Source organism: Drosophila willistoni, assembly GCF_018902025.1.
Source record: "Drosophila willistoni isolate 14030-0811.24 chromosome 2R unlocalized genomic scaffold, UCI_dwil_1.1 Seg167, whole genome shotgun sequence".
Taxonomy (NCBI): Eukaryota; Metazoa; Arthropoda; class Insecta; order Diptera; family Drosophilidae; genus Drosophila; species Drosophila willistoni.
The window spans coordinates 10,382,614-10,402,053 of NW_025814050.1; the positions used below are offsets into that span (position 1 = coordinate 10,382,614).

The following is a 19,440-nucleotide window of genomic DNA, read 5'->3' on the forward strand; positions in this document are numbered from 1 at the left end:
TTTTTTGTTGTGTGTGACAAACGCCATGAAGAAATTCTTGGAATCCTAGACATTTAATTGAATTTAAAAAAAGACGCAACAAATTGAAATTGAAAATTTAATACAATATAACACCTGTTAGATTTTGCAAAACTAACCTTTTGATTTCAGTTGATTGAAACGGAATGCCATCACAATACATTGAAAGTCAATTAAAATTTATAAACAACCAAATACAAATTGAACAAAGCAAATATACACTATACACTTACATATTTAATACATAAATATGTCAATATCTATATAAGAAAATGCAACCAATTATTTATAAATGTTTGTAAAAGAAAAAAAAAGTAACTAAACATCAATTTTCTATCCATCGATCGACATTTCAATGCTCTATAAGTTATTTGTTGAATGAGCCTTATCAAATATCTCTCTTTTTTAAGAATTTTAACATTCTAAATTAATAGAAATGGGTCTAGATTATAAATTTGGTATTAAAAAATGCCAAAGAAATATTTCCACTAGTGGATTTGATTGAATTAGAGATGTAAAATCAAAATTTATACAAAATTAACAATTATGTATAACTGAAATTAAACAAACGATTTTTTTGAACTATAAATTTATGAAACTGCTTACTTTATTTAAAAATTTTGAAGCAAAGTGAACATACCCTTTCTTAGATTAGGGTATTTATAACAATAGAGCAAGAGAAATATTTTTATTGATGATGATATTGATTGTATGATGGTATGATGGTGTTGTGTACCCAACCATATATACATACATATATGTATATAATGTATGTATATAAATATTGTTGGACCATTTTTGGCAGATCTAATTTCCATTTTTACCATAATCAAATAGTCCACACTTAGGCACACATTCATTCGATTGGCAATTGCATTTGAATACGCTTCTATCCAATTCGTTTGAGTTGTGTGAATAGTAAAATATGCAGAATTTTTTCGTATTTTTTATTTTTCAAAATGGATAGGAATTTGTGGGTTCTGCGCCATTTCTAAACGCATAATCTAATTTGCATCCAAGTGTAAACAACAAACAAGGCAATGACAGAACAACAACAGCAACAACGAAAAAGAAAATTGGAAATTGAAACACTTTTTATACATTCTGCAACTATTCAGATATCCATCATTATATTTAAAACGGTTTTTCATTCATTATTTGTCATTGCGACTGCTGTCAGACTTGTTTATTTCCATCATAATTACTCACCCACTTGATTATACAATAGATACTTACTTATAGATACAAATATACACTTATATATTTTTCTTCATCTCTAGGCTATTTTTTGCTGCTTTTTAGCCCATATTTTTACTTATATGTATGCTTGAATTTATCTGAGTTCTGTTATTTATTTGGCTTTTATGTAAATTCGTTTCGATTGCTTCTTAGATTTCCTCTTATTGTGGCTCCCTTCATAAATTATGGTGCGTAAATTTGACATTTAGCAGTTGAATGTGCCTTCTTTTATATACATAGAGGGCTTGATCTGTAAAGAAGTTGTTGTTCATGTCCAGACGTGGTTAAGAAGAAAACAAATGGCTTTTTAATGCCGTATTGTAAGTAAAGATGTAGGTGAAGGTGAAGGAAACTGATGTCAGAGGTTATTTTGGCTTGTATAATGTTTAACTGAATTGAGCCATTATCATGGCAGGCATACATCAATAGGAAAGATAGACTTGTCTGCAAATCCGTTATCAACAAACTGTCAATAGGTTGTTACTGAGTTGAATTTTATATTAAATAATCAAGAATTATAAACTGTGAGTATCTAAAAGAGGAATTTGCTTCCTGTTTGTAATTAGGTACATACTTTATGATCTTTAACATATCTTCTTACTTTTATTAAAAATATTCAACTTTCATTTTTCATTTGTTTAATTACTTAAACGTCGGGGTCACCATTCTATTACTGCCATATATTTTATTGCTTAGACGCAACTAAAAAAAAAAAAGGATACAAAGTGCAGTGAAATCAAGATTTTAAATACTCGAACATCAAATGTTGTCTCTGTTAGAAACAAACAACATGATTCAACATGCACTTAAACGTCGGGGTCACCCATTTCTATGTAATCAAGAAAAATGTTTTAGCTCAAAGGTAGCAAACTCATGGAGTTAAAGTAAAAGAAAGTCTTTAAGCCATTTCATGAGAAGAACTCTCTAATTTTACTCTTGTTCTACATAATTGAATAGTCACATTTACTTTTAGATCGGGATCATTAGAAGCAATTGATTAGCTTTAATGATTTGTTGAATAAATTTTAAAAAGTCTTCTTTTCGGTTTCTTTGGTGGAATGGCTAATTGAATTTGTACATGAAAGTTTCAAAACGTGTATCCTATTCGTAAAATTCTTTTAATTGTTGTACAAAATATCAGAGTCGTAAAACAAAAGTTGGTATTATCTGATTTGTGTGTAATTTCAAATAATTTCCTTCCTACACTCACTCGCTCACTTCTTGCAGCCATGTCGAATGTGTGTTTTGTCAAACTAATTAAGTTTTATGACTCTCAAGTACTTTGGAATGTTTATAACTTGGTGCTTATCCTGTGTGAGTCTATTACAAGTCTTCGCCACTGACTCATAATTTAATGGCCAACGAAAAATAAAAATGGATGAGAAAACATACTGAAAAGTCATAAAACCAAAAAATGCGTGCGATCTGTGAGATAAAAACTGAAGAGGACTAAAATACGAAATTCTTTCTTGGAGTTTTTCATCATCATCATCGTCATGAAAATGAACCCCATTTTAATGGACCAACAAACGAAAAAAAAAAGAAAAAGAAAAAGGAAGAAAATACATTTTCACACTAACCAAAAATGTCAACACACTCATTGACAGCTCGCGGCCAAATGGATGAGGGGAAAAACAAGTCAATTGCTGCCAACTTGGCCAGAAACAGGAAGCAAACAACGGCCAGACAGAGTGTGTGAGAGAGAAAAAGAGAACGGGGGAACAGGCAAAGAATATTGGAAAATTAGCTGAATCTGTAGGCATATTATATACCAACATAGTCGTCAATGGCCAGCCATTCGTTGTCTTTATCGTTTTGCCTGTTTTCAATTTGATTAATTACTCAAATTTGACATAAACACGTTTTGGCACAAATGAACCAGAAGCGCAGATAAAAACAACAGCAGCAACTAACTGAGTTGGCCAATAGAATGGAGATTCAGTTTTTCCCGTCCCGTCCTTTTATACCATTCCATTTTGGTTCATTCCAAAACTTTTCGAGTGATTAATGAATTGATTGACAACCGAATCATGAACACCCAACAAAAGAACAATTTTGTTGGACATTCGCTTGTTGTTTTTATCAGTAAAAACACTTGCCAATGCGTTCGAGAAACAAAAAGTCCAAGTATAACCCAAAAATCCAGAACAAAACTGCTTCCGGGCATGACTTTTCGAATTTTTGAGTCGAATGTGCATTACCCTAATTAATGAATGGAATTACCAAATGTCGTTTGGATATTGTTCAACTGATTAAGGTGTTTTTTTTTTTTTCATTCCTTTTTGCAGTGTATTTTGATAAAAGTCAGACTTTAATATTAAATTGAATTATTTCCCTCATTCTGAAATGAGTTAAACTGTGAATTTATGGAAAGTGATTGCAAAGTTATAAGAAATAAAAATGATTAAAAATGAATTACCGATTTTGTTAACATCTGCTTCATTAAGAATTTAAAAAATTTTGCCGAATTTATTCTGACCTAACGATTTGTTCAGGCCTGCTCTTTTATGGTTATAAGACTCTGATACTTTATACTTTAGAGAAATCTCTTAGCCAATAATTTCTTAAAGCGAGACACTTAAAATTAGTTTGAGAAACCTTTGTGGAATCAAATAACACATGCTTATCCTTAAAAATTATAAATATTTAAACGAAGTCGTTAACGAAATAACGAGGAGGATTCTTTAAAGATTTTGTTCTCAATCTTTCTTCCAAGAGACTGCCTAACCATATCAGAGTAATCGATCGATTTTTTGAGTATTAAGATCTTCCTGGAAGTATACAGAATATTTCTTCTTTGCTAATCTGTACAAATTTGACACTTTACGAAGAAGTAATCCTTATCCGAGAAAAAACACAACAGATCTATGAATCAATTTATCTTCTCCCTGTGTAAATTCGAGAATAGATTTCTCTTCATTTTTCTCTTTGACTAATTATGATTAACTAGTTACTAGTTGCAAATATCGAATGTTTAATCTCCAGAAGAGTTTTCTCAATACAACATTTTAGGATAGGGTAGACAGAGTATGCCTAGGTCGTGCTTGATTCCCTTTAATTTCTGCTGTCTTTTTTCCATCCTGCATTATTGTTAATGATTCGTTTTTGGGTTCTGTTTCTGTTCGCATGCTAATAGGCAGTTTGGCTCGCCGCTCTCTATATGAAAATTAATGCTGCTCGTTTAACCAAAAAATATACGAACTAATTGGTGGGTGAGACGACGAGGGGAATTAATATTACATTGATTTATGCTTCTTTTAGACTTTTTGGTCTTTGGTTTTTAAATTGTGGCTGTTTTGTTTTTGCCTTGGGTAAAGCCCAGCATTTGTATTTACTTAACACATTTTTAATGCCAAATAACCATTTGCGCAAGTACAAAAGGCTTTTTGTTGGCCCCATGTGTTTTTTGTGTGTTGTACCAGTTTTTTTTTTCTTGACAATTTTTCGAAACACCTTTTTTTTTTGACGGTTTTCGATTTTGTTGTTTTTTTTTTGTTTTTTGGCTTATCAGTTAAATTTAAACAGCTGCGGTTTATGTGTACATACACAAAAAAGAAAAACAGTTACAAACGAAGACAATACCATACACTGACAACCCACTAAATTCAAATGTTTAGGAGCAAAATTCCAGGCACGTAAACCCCGAACGCATATCTCGTAGAGTGACTCTTTCATGCATTTAATTTGTTGTTTTTGTCTTTTTGCCTACTTGTTGCTATCGTCGTGGCCATTGAAAGAGTTACGAGCTAACAGTATTTATCCGATATGCAAAACATGTGCCTGGCTGGTTGTTGTGCCCCTATGGAAGAGACCCTTCTGCCCACTCTCCTCTTAATTCTTGAGTGCCCCTGAGCCCGTAGGGCTATGCGGAAGCCACCCGCCCGACAGTCAGCACAACTTATTGTCGCTGATAAAGTTCACGACAAAGACGACAAATTATTTGAAGTTCTTTCAAGCCACTAGACTAGAGATTGAGGGAGAGACACATGGCCCATTGTTATGCATTCAGTGTTAGCACTGCACAGTCTATCACAAAACACTGCGGTCGTTCTTCTTCAATCGGTTAGAATGTCTTTTGCAATTTTAATGGGCTCTAAGAAGTGTTATTTCGTATGTTGCTGCCGTTGGGTAGTCATATCCTGTTTGATGGCTTTAGTTGAAGAATGAAATCTATGATAAGAAGCACAGGGTGGCATTTTTTGTGAACTAAAGAAAAGCTAAACCGTAGTATTTGAAGATTTCTTAGTTCGTTTTCCTCAAATTTTCTCTGTATAAGCAGATCAATGCTAACCAAATTACATCAGAAATGAGTTTAATTTCAAAATTAATAAGTCTTTAGAAGGTCCAAATTTTAATTAGTGTAACTTTTAAAGAAGTTTGAATATAATTCTTAAATATGCCTGCTCTTTGTTTAGCTTTTCCATTGTTTACCGTATATGGCCACACTAACAAGGTTTTATTAATTGGATAGGAGTTGGGCAGACTAATTTTAGAAAAAGAATAGCAAAAAAACCTAAAGTAAACTTGTACATAGGTTAAGTTTAAAAATACAAGCAATCCTCTGATTTATTTGTTTACAATTAAGGACATTTCCCTTAAAACCTTTAAATCTACTACCTCAACACGTAAATATCAGGCAAAATATTCATTTTCTAATTCCTTTTAAGTCGATTTCATGATTTTACTTCTTTGCTTAGTAAATTGTTCTTAGATTAGATCCTAGTTTAACTTTACTTTATAACTAAATCGTTTAATTTCAGTCAAGTTAGCTTCAGTTAGCTTTGCACATATTATTAAAAATAATAATGATTTTATGTATGTGTATAATATAGGGCCAAACTGTCAAAGGATCGTCTTGAAGATGCATATAAAGATATCAAAAGTATTTTATTTATCCTCTGTTTAATATATGATTCTTATTACACTTCAATGAAGGCTCCACCCAAAAATAATTATGAATATTACGTGACAATTTTGTCAATAATATTCAAAAATCAAAAAACACCAAAATTTTCAACACCTAAAAAACTCTTGTTTTTTACTTAGGCAATCAACGGAAAAGACTTGAACCGTAAATTATGCGTAAATTATATATCTTTCAGTGGGTAAAGTCGAAATTTCCTAACCACTTGATTAATTGGCTTTTAGTTTGAGTTACGAGACAGGTAACGAAACCATCAGAAAAAGGTACACAGCAAATGCTAAGTGCACTCTAGAGAGTATGAAACAAATTGCCATTGAAGGTTTTTCGATGGTTTTTTTTCTTCTTCTACTTTTTACAACTGATTAAAATCGGTCCAAGATAAGCCAAATGGTTCACTCTCCCGTCTTTATCAGCTCTCCTTGAAAATTGAAGGAAAGAACTGAACAGAACAAATAAACCGATGATTAAAGTCATATATAGAATTGAGGGAAAAACAACAACAAAGTTGCCACTTTTGCAAAATCCGGCAACAAGCTAAATTATACCATAATGAGGTCAGTTTAAAATACATAAACTCATTTTTTTCGGTTAAGCACATAAGCAATAAAAAAAAAACAAAAAAACAGCAAAACAAAAATTAACAAAAAAAAATAAAAATTGTTTTATTGTCGCGTACGCAAGAAAACGTACAAAAATGTGTGGCCCAAATAAGGAATACGCAAAAAGCAACAACAACAACAGAGAAACGCTTAATAATGCTAAGTAAATACAAGAACAAAATGTAAAACGAAATAACAACAATGAGCAACATTTTGCTATCTTTTTGGGTTGAAGAAATACATTTCAAATGAGTTAAATTGCCAGTGATAAGAAAAAAAGGCATTTAGCAAGTTTCTATAAAAAGAAACAAAAAAAAAAGAGTTTAAAAAAAGAAATTGTAAATTGAAATGATTACACAGAAAATAAAGTTATGAAATTTTCATATAATTTTTGTTTTAAAAAAGTTTAGTTCTTGAAAATATTTTCAATTAAACTTGAATTTAGTTTAATTCCAATAGGAAAAGATGTAAAGAAACAACAAGTTGGATTAATTAATTTTAAGAATTTTGATTGTGTTTTGTCTAGGGACTTAGCATTTTTTATTTAATTTCCAAACTTTTTGTTTTTAACAATATCTCTTTTTGACAGAAAAAATGTATTTTTTACCTATTCAACTTATAAGGAAGATTGCTTAATCCGTCTTGAAAAAAAAATGGCTTATATCGTGTGAAGTATATTATGACTGATAACCATTCTCGTAACTTATCAATTTGTTGTGGGCATTATATAAATTTGATTAAAAAAATATAAGCTCTATCATCAAATGCAAGTAAATTACATATTTCACATGTTTTCCCATCAACAACAATTGTGGGCCTCCACTCACTGTAATTTTAATTTAATTTAATTCTAAGCACGTTTCAGCAACAAAATGTATATATATATGCTATAGACATATAAACCAGAAAAACCAAAAAAAAACAGAGAAAAATGGCAAGACCGAAGAAGAATTCTTCTGTTGAAATCTTGCAACTCCTTCTCGGTCATTTTGGGGCTCATCTCATACACAAGATTCGTTGTCGTCTTGGCGGCTTTTTGTTTTTTATTTTTTCTAAACGGTGATTTAGCCATTATGTTAACGGTAAAATGTGCAGAATCTCTCGGCCAAAGCGAAATGGATTTTTGTTCAAGCTAAAACACAAAAAAAAAAAAAAAAGAAAGAAAAACCGGCTTTGAAAAACGAGACAGAGATGTAGAACTAAAGATGAAGATGAAGTTAAAGCCAGTCTGCCAGCAAGCGTCCTCATTTTTGTGGTCTTTGCTTTGTTCAAGTGATTCTTCTTCATTTGCTTCTTGTTCTTGTTGGTTTCTTTCAGTTTGGTTGCATAACTAGCATATTGAATTGCTCTTGGCTTGGCTTGGCCAAGTCTTCTCTGGTCTCTGGCCATATTCTAAGCGGGTTTTGTAACCCAGACCAAAGACTAATTTGTTAGTTATGCAAGCGCGGGAAAAACCCAAACGAATGAAAGATGCAAACCAAGCAGCGAGCTCATTCATTTACAAATAAGTCTGATTTACCCACGTACATGTACAATGTGTTCGGTTATTTGTTTACTTCCGAAATTTACACGCAATAAATAAATACAAAGGATAAAACGATGGAAAAAAAGTGAAGTCAAGAAACAAAGTCCAAGAGAAGAACTACACTATCAACTTGCATTTGCTTTGTATACCCCTCAAAATATGGTTCAAAGAAGCATATTAATGTCTTATAAAGAAACTGTTTTGATTCTTTAAAGTTTTAAAGAAGTTTTTTAAAGTATTTAAAGATAAAATCAACCGATACTTCGCTCTTGATACTCTTCTTTTGTAACTGACTACTTAATTACTTAACTATATTTTACTAGGAACGGTTAACCAAAATTTCGTAGATAAATTTTGGATTTAACAAACACCAAGAAAATGTTGAGAGATAGAAATGAGAGATGAATAAAATGAGAAAAATATAATATTTACCTAAAAATAATATTCAGGAACGCCAAAATATTTCAAATAACAAATATTAATATGTATTAGACTAATGCTAAAACTAGTTGTAAATTCCATGATGCGAAAAAACGATCTATCAATAAGACCTCGAGATTGCTTTGTCGAAAGAAAGGGTAAAAAAAACTGTCAAGTGAATAATATTTTGCTTGGAATTCGTCATAGAGTATATAGAGTATATCAAAAGTTAACTAAACTTAATTTGTTGATGCACTTTAAAGTCATAATGACTCCAGGATTTAATGAGTATGTTAAAGTCGATGTCTTTATGCATATGTTGATACTGATTTTGCCACCCCGTCCCCTTTTTTAATTTTTTGTTTACGTTGTTACTTCTATCTCTCTCTGCTTCTCTCTCTCTCTCGCTTCACTGATAAAAATAAAATCCCATATATAAACATTTTTCTGTGGCAAACGACGACGACGCGACAATAAAATAAACAAAAACTGAAATTGTATTTTTGAGTCGCGTCTGCGACTTGTTGAAACTATTTCAAGCGCTCAAAAAGATACAAAACGCACACTCAAACACACACACTCAGCAATACACACACACACTCACGCAGCGGAGAAGGAAATAGATGTGTCTATTCATGTGTGTTTTTTCCTCGCTTTTTAATTAACACGCTTTTGTGAAAATCTTGTCGAGTGTATTTCGTTTAATAAAGAGACGAGTTTCAGTTCAAAACGCTTGGAAAATAATTTGATCCAAATGATTTTGTTTCAAGATTGTTTCCTATAAAGTCATAAAAAGCAAACTGTGAAATTATAATACCGTTTCGGATCTTGATGTTGTGTATCTAAACACAAATTGTGATATTTACTGGACTGCAAAACTCAGTTGATTTAGCTAGGTTTCGATTATTTTTATTGCAATCGATTAGGAATGAATGTAAATATAATAAACAAATGTAAATCGACGGACAATTTAGCGGTTTATTTTATAAAATTGAATGTGAAATTCATGAACATGGATTTTTAGAGGAGAATTTAAAGAGTAAACTTTTCTTCGGGATAAATTCCTTTTTATGCGAATCTAATTCCAAATTTTGATAACTATAATGACAAACAGTTCGAAATTTATAAAATAATAGGAAATTATGGTTTAATGAGGTTTACGAAACATATCGGTTTTTATATAAAATAAATAATAGTGACAATTTTTAAATCTTTTGAAAAATGAAGGCTAAAAATGTATAAAATTGAAACAAAACTTTGTTGTATTTTTTATAATCGATTAATAAAATCACTAGACTTAAATGGTTAAAGGTGTCGCTCGATTACGATTTGTTTTTTTTTATCACAATTTTGGAATTTAAATACTAAAAGGAAAATTTAGTTGATAAATTTGCATGAAAATATTTATTGAAAATCCAAATTCTTAAGTAGCAGTCGATATAAAAACATATTTATATTATTCTAATTATAGAAACTTGTAAAATTCAAAATATTCAATTTGTATACAATTTATTAAATTCTATCTCAATGTTGGACATTTTTTATTTAACCTTTAAATTCTCTTAAACAAATCTTAATTAGTAACTTATTTAATGTTTGGCAACTTTCTAAATGTTTTAAATATGTATTTAAGTGATAAATTGTAGCTTTAAAACTGTCAGATTTCTCAGAGGGATTTACGTATCATTATACCATACACCCATAGGGTGAAATGGTATATTAAAGTCGCCAAAATGTATGTAACAGGCAGAAGGAAGCATCTCCGACTCCACAAAGTATATATATTCTTGATCAGGATCAACAACCGAGTCGATCTAGCCATGTCCGTCTGTCCGTCCGTCTGTCCGTCTGTCCGTCCGTCCGTCTGTCCGTCCGTCCGTCTGTCCGTATGAACACCTAGATCTCGGAGACTATAAGAGCTAGAGCCACCAAATTTTGTATGTAGACTCGTGTAGTATGTAGAGTGATCAAGTTTATTTCAAATTTTTGCCACGCCCCTTTCCGCCCCCGCAATTTAATAAAAGCGTTTATCTCAAAAACTATTCCAGCTAGAGACACCATATTTGGTATGTATATTCGCTTAGTAAATGCACACATTTTGTATGTGTAAAAATTTTGCCACGCCCTTTTCCGCCCCCGTAATTTGAAAAACTTGATTATCTCCCGTATTTTTTTACCTTATGCAATCAAATTTGGCACACCTAAATTTGATACTAATATCTAGCAAAATACCAAATTTGATCAAAATCGGACAAAAAACAGTCGAGTTATGCATATAAACGTTTTTCCATAAGGCCGGAGTTGGCTGTTGGCTGGTGGGGGCGCTAGGGTGCTCGTATGATTGAGTGAGCGAGATACTAAGATATGCTTGTAAGAAGCATGTGAAAATGCATTTGTTTAATAAAGTTGAAATATTTGCTTTACTGGTGTATGGTATACCTAAGTCGGCGAGACGACTTACTTACTTCATTTTCTGCTTGTCCTGGTTGATCCTTTTAGTTGTTTACTTTTTTGAGGTTGCTTCTATGGCTTTCCATCCAATGTGTCGTATACTTAATTCTGGGCGGTTCCACCCAGCCACCACCCAAAGACTTTTCCAACCTCACACACACCGCGAGAGAGACAGTGAAAATGTGTGTGAGTGAGAAAGAGCTAGTGTATAAGAGATGCATATTGCATTATGTATTTATATGTATGTATGTACATATTCGCATACAGATAAAGATATTTGTATGTGAGGAGAATGCTTTATTGTATTTACTTTTTAAACATCAACAACATTTTCTGTTGCCATACGAGATTCTCACACACACACACACACACACAAACACACTCAATCACACACACGCACAACAGCAACAACAACAACAACAACTGCAGCGCATTGCGTTTTTCTCATTGTTTTTGATCCCCAACTGCCAAGCTGCCCTCCCTATCATGCCCCCAAGTCTGTCCTCTACACTCAACTCTCCCAAAAACCCTCTTCTCTCTCCCCTAGAAACTTGTTTTATATAATTTCCTGTACGCGTGGCACAAAAGCAGAAGCATAATCTATCCCTCCCTTTCCGACATATATATTTTTTCTCTGTCTTGCTTTTTCTATCCATTCTTTTGTCATGTATTTTTGCTGATAATAATAATGCATTTCATTGTTGTTGTTTTTGTTGTTGTTGCTGTTCTTGTCATTGTTTATAATTGTTGCTTTTTGTGTGTAGGCTTCGGCTACAAGATACATTTCTGTGTATCTGCAAGATACATAGATACATTATGTTCCATGTATGTACACAGAGTTCAAATTAAATTTTCTATCTGTTTTTCCCTTCTTCACATCTTTTGTGATTGATTAAAAGAAAATGTGGCTTAAAAAAATATTGCATAGCTCGAGGCCAAGCACAAAGCTTGTCGCAAAAGATACTTGCAGAACTTGAAGGAGACCTGTGAAGTGATGCATCTTTTTGGAGAACTTTTTGAGTAATCTTTAAAAAAGAAAATTTTCATATCAAAGCGTTTTCGGTTACTCCCCAAGCTCAAACCTTAACCCTTTCTTTGCCGAAAAAGAAAAAGAGCTTACACTTTGCCTTCGGCCCTAGAAAAAGGGCCCTCTTGTTGTTCTAACCTCCTTCTCTTCCTTCTGCCTTGTTCGCCTGCCTGATGCACCTCTTTTTCCTTTCTTTACACACTTGGCGCCTTTTACTCATTTCGCTTGGACTGCCTTAGGTTAGCTAAGGTTTTCTTCTTTTCTTTTTTTTTTTTTGACGATGTTGCTGATGATGAGAAATGTGGTGAGTAGGGGAGTGAGAGCCTCCGTCCCTCTAAGTGTTTCGTGTAACTTGAGTCTTCAAGTGGCCAGCTGGCATTTGCTTTTGCCAGTTTTCTTCCTCTATGTGCATATATTTTTCTCATATATGTGTAGATGTTTTTCTCGCTTTTGCCCCTCTGTTGAGTGTTGGCAACTTAAGTCAAGCCTGGCGTTTTGTTAAAAATAATACTAGAAAACATGTTAATAAAATTTTCAATTTTTTTTTCCTTTCTTTCTTTCGTTTCATTTCTGTCTTATTGTCGACTAACCCCCTTCTTCACACTTTTCTTTCTTTGCAGTGTTTCGTTTTGCGTTACGTATGCGTTTCTTTTTGCGTCTGTGAATGTTTTTGTGTGTAGACATCAAAATCAACGAGCAGAAGAGGCAAACGAACAAGAACATCAACAACAACGACGGGCACATCTAACGCTGCAGCTAACAGATGAGCCCCAACAACAGATGTCAATTGCTGCAGCCGAAAATGCAGGGTAAGTTTATCAATATTCCTCTGATCAAGTAACAATTAAATAGTGTGGCTGCATATTTGTAAAGTAAAAATGCCATAATTTGAAAGAATCACACTGAAAAAGCTGGGAATGAAAAATAATGTGTTGGCGTCTATATGGAGACACAAAATGCATTAATCTTATAAATAAAAGTAGAACTTTTATGAGATTACGGAACCATAAAATGTAGCCTTGACTTACTTGAAATAGTATTCAAATCGCGGAAAATGAAAATATAATAATATAATTCAAATACTTTTTATTATATAAATATTCTTTATAAAATTTGAAAACCCTATTGTCATTTTAGTCTCTCATATGAAATCGTTAAATTCATAAAACTTAAAAATTCACATAAATATGCAGATTTATGTAAATAGTGTGGCTGCATATTCGTATGAAAAATATACCAAATAATTATTCATTTCACATCAATTGGACATTTAGTACATCACTATCCCATTTTAACAGAATTACTATATGATAATTTCACATGTCCACAAAAAAAAAGTGTGGCTGCATATTCATATGAAAAATATACCAAAAATAAAGTGCTTTCAATTGAATTGGACAAGCGTAAAAGAAATGCTTATGAACTCACTAGTTGACAAAAAGAGCCAAATAATTTCAATCAAATCAATAGACTATAATTCACATATCTGACCAAAATTTATACCTTTCGCTTTAATCTTAAAGTGCAGTTGGGTTTATATTTTTTGTTTTTGCATCTGCAAAATGAAAGAAAACAAAACTCTCGAGTAAACTGAAAAAATTCCATTAATCACATACGCCATGCGCCTTTGCACCGACCCCTTCGTCCCGTATTATCACACTTAATTCCGATTGCCTAGACAGATGTAGTATGTATATATAGTATATATCAGTATAACTGTACAAAATAAAGAAAAAAAAAACAACTGAAGCTCATGTGCTAGTCATTAGTAGCTCATTGAATATTGCGACATCACGCCTGTTTGGTCAGTCTAAGCAAACCATTAATTGCACACGTTCCAGTATTTCTCACAGATATGCGTATCTTCGCTATATTATTATTGTTGTTATTGTATTTGTATAGTCTCTCTAGTCTCTAGTATATCTGTATCCGTAACTATGTATCTCCAAACTATTTATAATATTTGTCTTACCCACAAGTCACGCAAACTGGACAACAACAACGACAAACAACACCTCCTTGAGGTCGGTCTTCTGACTTCTTCCACTCATTTTGTTTCCCCATTCCAAATATATTTTTGGTCGATTTCTGTTTGATTTTTGATTTGATTCTTACACACATTTTGCGCATATTTCGGCATTTGATTTATGAGCAACCAATTTGCTTTTTGCGGCAAGGTAAATATCTTCAATTTCGTGCCGCCGACATTGTCATTGCTTTTTCCTTAGCTTTAGCTTTGATTTTGGTTTTGGTTTTTTGTTTCGGTTTCAGTTCTCCTGTGCTCATAATTTCTCAAGTTGGTATTTTGATTGAAATTGATTTTATTACTTTTTTATATTAGTTCAAACAAAAGAAGAAAAGTGAACAGAATATTATGAGTAGGAGCAAATTGTGTGGCACATTTTATATGTTTATTTTCGCCCCAGTGGCGCTTTTTTATGTTATTGCTTTTTGTTCGTTGGTGTAGGCGGTTTAAGGTTGATTATTTGATTTCCTTTTGGTTTTATGACACATAGGCTTACGTGTTGCACAATTCTGGTATTTTGAATAATCTCGCAATGATTATTATACAAATTATTGTGCGTATTTGGCCTTATAATTTAATTGAACAGATATGTTTTAAAAAACTCATATTGTTGTTAACAATAACTATTAACATTATTACTTGCCTTTTGCAAAGCAAAACAAAGGTGATATACAAAGTAATAATTCTTATATTTCAATTGTAAAGTATCCACAATAAATCGATTTCGCCTTTTCTTTTATTTTCTGTTTTCTCTTTCCTTTAATTGACATGTCCCCATTAAAATATAGATACTTTAAATACATGATACAAGTTTTAAATATGTAAATTTTAACTTTGAGTCTTAAAACCAATATTTAAACAGAATACGAAAGTTTTTATAACTTTGTTTTGAAACCAAATACCAAATACTTGTATGACAGAGATTGTTTGTTTAATCTGCTCAATTGCAGATGGTACAAAAATTCAATGGTCAATATTATGCGTTAATGTAAACACAATGGTATAAATTACAATAATTTCAAACAAAATAAAAATAAGATAATTCTTATATATACAAGACCCCAGTTAACGATGTCGTCTCCTTCAACAATCTTCAAATTAGTTTTGGATATAATGACGTGAGGGAGATAATATTATCACTTACATATTATAGAGAATTCTATTGTGAATTTGATGAAAGAACTTTGTAGGAATAAGCTAGTCACACTGAACGTTAAGATTAATAATAAATACGTAGCAAAATCAATATAGTTAACTGAAATTTCAACGTTTCAATACAATTAATATAAAACAAGAGTTACAAATGAATGTTACTCAGCACTTTGCTATCTGTTTGAAGTACTCTCAATATATAATTAACTAAATTACTAACTGAATACTTCAAATTTCTAAAAACATTCCTCTTAGGCCCATTGAACCTGATCCATAGATAGAAAGCACTTGTAGAATGCAGTTAAACAGCTTTGCATCTCACTCGAATGCTTACATAACTTCCAAAATGAAATTCGATTCTTCCATTTTGGTTGGATTTCATAATGAACATGAAGAAACACTAAAGCACACACACACACACATACAAAGACCACAGTCAAAAATGTAGAGTCACTTTCCCACTTTTCACTGGCAACATTTTCACTTTTCTTCATGCAAAGCGACGATGAAATGAAAACGAAAGTGAAGCAAAGTCTTAAAATCGCTACGATGAAACAAAGCCACCGTTAGAGAGATACAAGTTGAGTTTAGGCCTAAAACAGACACACACACACAGTTACTGAATACTCGCACAACCACTCGAAGTCAAAGTCGAAATCGGCCACGCTGATGAGTTTGGCCTACTTTCACTTTCATTTTCTAGCCCGTAATGTTTTTTTTTTTTTTGTGTGTGTGTGTTTGAACCAACCCGGTTTTCCATTGACAATGAAATAAAGTTGTTCCATATTTCATGGCTGATGCGCTGAAAAATAAACCAAAACCAGACCGAACCGAGCCCCGAAACGAAAAACTATTTCCACTAGGCTCAAAGTTTGATATGAAAAATGTCTGTAAATAACTGATGAAGTTTGTTGTTTCTTTTGTTTCTCTCCATCATTATAAATATTATTATTTTTCTCCTTTGTCTATGCAAAAACAAAAACAAAAAAAAACTTATTAATTTTTCTTCTTTCCTACTGCCATAATTTTATGTTGGGATTTTTACACTAGACTACAAAATGCTTCTTGCACTCAAATTTCGCTTACTTTCACTTTTATCAATGAAAATTAGTGGTTTGTGTGTGTGTGTGTGTGTGTGTGTGTATGTGTCTGAACGAATCAAGTTTCTCATTTTAATTGCACAACTATACTAAAAGGCTTAAAAAAGTACTTTTAATTGTTATTACCGTTAGTTGAGGCTCATCTGTCTGGCTGTATATTTGTGGTTGTTGTTGTTCATTTGTTGTGTGTCAAATTGAGTATCAAAGTTTATAATTATTTGTACAATATGTAGACAAGTAGTTTTATTTTGAGGGGTGCTGCTGCTTCATTAGATGCGCCTCACTGGTTCAAGCTGCTTAAAGCCGGAGGATGAAGAAGGGAAATTCTTAGAAGTTTATGCCAAACTTTTAGTTTGAAAACACTCATTATTATTCATAGCATTTCCAAAATTGAGCATTGTCAGTCATTAGCCTGCTGGGCAAATAGCAACAGTCAGTCTTTAAAAATCTACAAAAGGGGAAAGTTTTGATAGAAGTATTCTTTAATTTTAGTCACAAATTCTATGTAATTTAAAGTCATTAATTTACCAGCTAGAGTTGAAATCCATTAGGTCACAATACAAACACCTATAAATCTTGACAAGTCCTTTTTAAAGCATATTTTTCTTGCACAAATGTTTTCCAAATTACTTTCTTTAATTTTAACATGAAATAAATCAATTCCCAGATTTTAATTAAACTAAAATATAATCTTTGATTGAACTTTAAATGAAACTAGAATATGCGCAAGCTTTGCCTTTCGTTTTTTGTTTAATTTAGTTGTAATTCGCAACTACTTTTAGCGTTGAAGACATATCTTCAACATAGTGCCTTAGTACCTTTGTGCTGTCTATACTTTTATGTATTCTCTTCTTATATTTATTATTTATTTATATTTGTTAAATTTGTTATTTTTTGACCTTAACGATTTAAACCCTATATATTGCCAAGATCTTTTGACCTCCCCTTGACAAGTGTAAAGCAAACTCGACATAATCTCAAAAGATCACATAATACTTTTATTCCAAGTCAAGAGTAAATGTTCTTTGAAAAGTTCTTTAAAATAAGTGTACAAGAAATTCCACAAAGTCTCCGAGCAAGTTCTTAATTCTAAACGAAAATATTTTTTACATTTCAGCAAGCTCTACCAAGTCTCCAAGTTTTCTGTTTTCTTATAATTGTAAAAAAATGTCAAACATATTGATTATTTAAATTTCTACAAACTAGAAAGTAAATTAAGTCTCCTCATTAAATTTTCTATTCCTTTCTTTCTATCCTCCAAAGTCTCCTTAAATTTAAAAGAGTCTCATCTATTGTATCTTTGCCATAATGTAGGTCCACAGTATAATTTATATTGTTACTAAAACATTTTTGTGGTTTTTTCTTGCTTCTCTTGTTTCTCCTACTTTTCCAACTACTTTATCTCGGTTTGAAAACTTTTCTTTACAACTAATAGCCAAAAAGGCCACAAGTAAATGATTTTTTCTATTGGACAAGACCAAGTATAATTTACTTGTTTTTTAAGCGCCTAAAAACACACATTTTCCATTTGCAACAAAAACAACAACCATAACCTCCCACACACACACACACAAAAAAAACAGCAGCAATCGGCACTTGGCAACGCCCAACAACAAAACGAAATCAGTTTTCTATAACTTTGAGCAAAATAAAAGAAATTATAAGCCGCTTACATAACATCATTCCACGAATGAGTCCAAGTCTGAGAGTCTTCAGGCTTGTCGATTTTTTGGTTTTTTTGTCTTTTGTACTTTTTTGAGTAAATTTTTTAAGATTTTCCTCCTCTAATTGGTCTGACGACAGGGTAGGAGGAGGTGCTGGCGATGTTGCGTTGGTGCGTGGGCGTGGCAAACAAATTACATACTCGTAGATACTTATTTCTGGTAAACAGATTTTCATGAGCAGCAACAAATTGGTGGGAAAGGAAAAGTACGTCTCGCTGACGCCCTTAGGAAAACTTTTTTCCGTTTTTTTTTTTTTGATTTGTTTTACGATTGTCGCGTTGTTGTTGCAATAGGGGGGAAAAAATCGTCCCAAAAGGGCCGAGCTAATATCGGTTATGCCGAATTTTGTATACTCTTGCAAGTTTTTGTGTTTCAATTCTAGTACTTGTTGGTTTTGAAGTAAGATAAACTTTTGATACAAAATATCCGCCAAAAAACGGATTGCAAGCTGGGACCAAATAGTCTCTGTTTATATTTGTTTTTGAATCATATAACTATCCGATTTTTAACAAATCTTTACAAATTGCTGTAAATTATTTGTATCTATTTGGTAAGCGAATAAGCAGAAGCAAAAAAAGGTTTCTGGCCTTAATTATTTTTCAGCCGATTTTTTCTGTGGAAGCTCTATTTTATAGTTAACCGATCTTGCCTCCAAATAGGTAATATGTGATAGCTCTGTTTAAGCTAATCGCTTCTAGTGATTCGATCTGGCTGAATTTAGGTTTACATTGAAAATTTCTAGGAGGAAAGTGTGTTAATTTAGATAGAACATGGCCTTCTAAACACGTCTATATATATATGTTATACGCCATTCTCCTTCATGCAATAATAGATATATCCTTTATTGAAAGAGTAAAAATATAAGCAAAAATTATTGCATTCTATTTTCATCCTTATCACAGACGCTTTTAAAGCGAGTTTCTTGTCAGTCATATTCTCTCCCCGTTTTTCTTCTCAATAATTTATATGCAGACAACGAGCAATTGCAGTTTGCGTTTTCTTTCTACACTTTCTTTGGTGGAAAAATAATTTTCATACTTTTCATTCATTGTGTTGTCTTTTCCTTTTTGCGTATGCAAGGCAAATTGCTTTCAATTTTTTATAGTTCTAAAATTTATGAAAAACTGTCTGGCTTGTTTGTGCAGTTCTAAGTTTTGCAATAAATATCTGTCTTTGTATATTTTGTTTCTAAAATTTGTTGAAATTCTATGTAAAAAAATGAAATGAAATCATTT

The 19,440-nt window shown here is 32.1% G+C and overlaps 1 protein-coding gene across 2 annotated transcripts in view; it reads left to right on the top strand.

The window, feature by feature from the left end:
* The window catches only part of LOC6641848, a 124,206-nt gene that overhangs the window by 35,227 nt on the left and 69,539 nt on the right, over positions 1-19,440 (top strand). For both annotated transcript variants that reach the window (XM_023176028.2, XM_023176029.2), the window contains exon 3: positions 12,824-13,012. In XM_023176028.2, coding sequence (XP_023031796.1) covers positions 12,984-13,012 — 29 coding nt within the window. In that variant the 5' untranslated portion in view covers positions 12,824-12,983. The remainder of the gene's footprint in view (positions 1-12,823; positions 13,013-19,440) is intronic.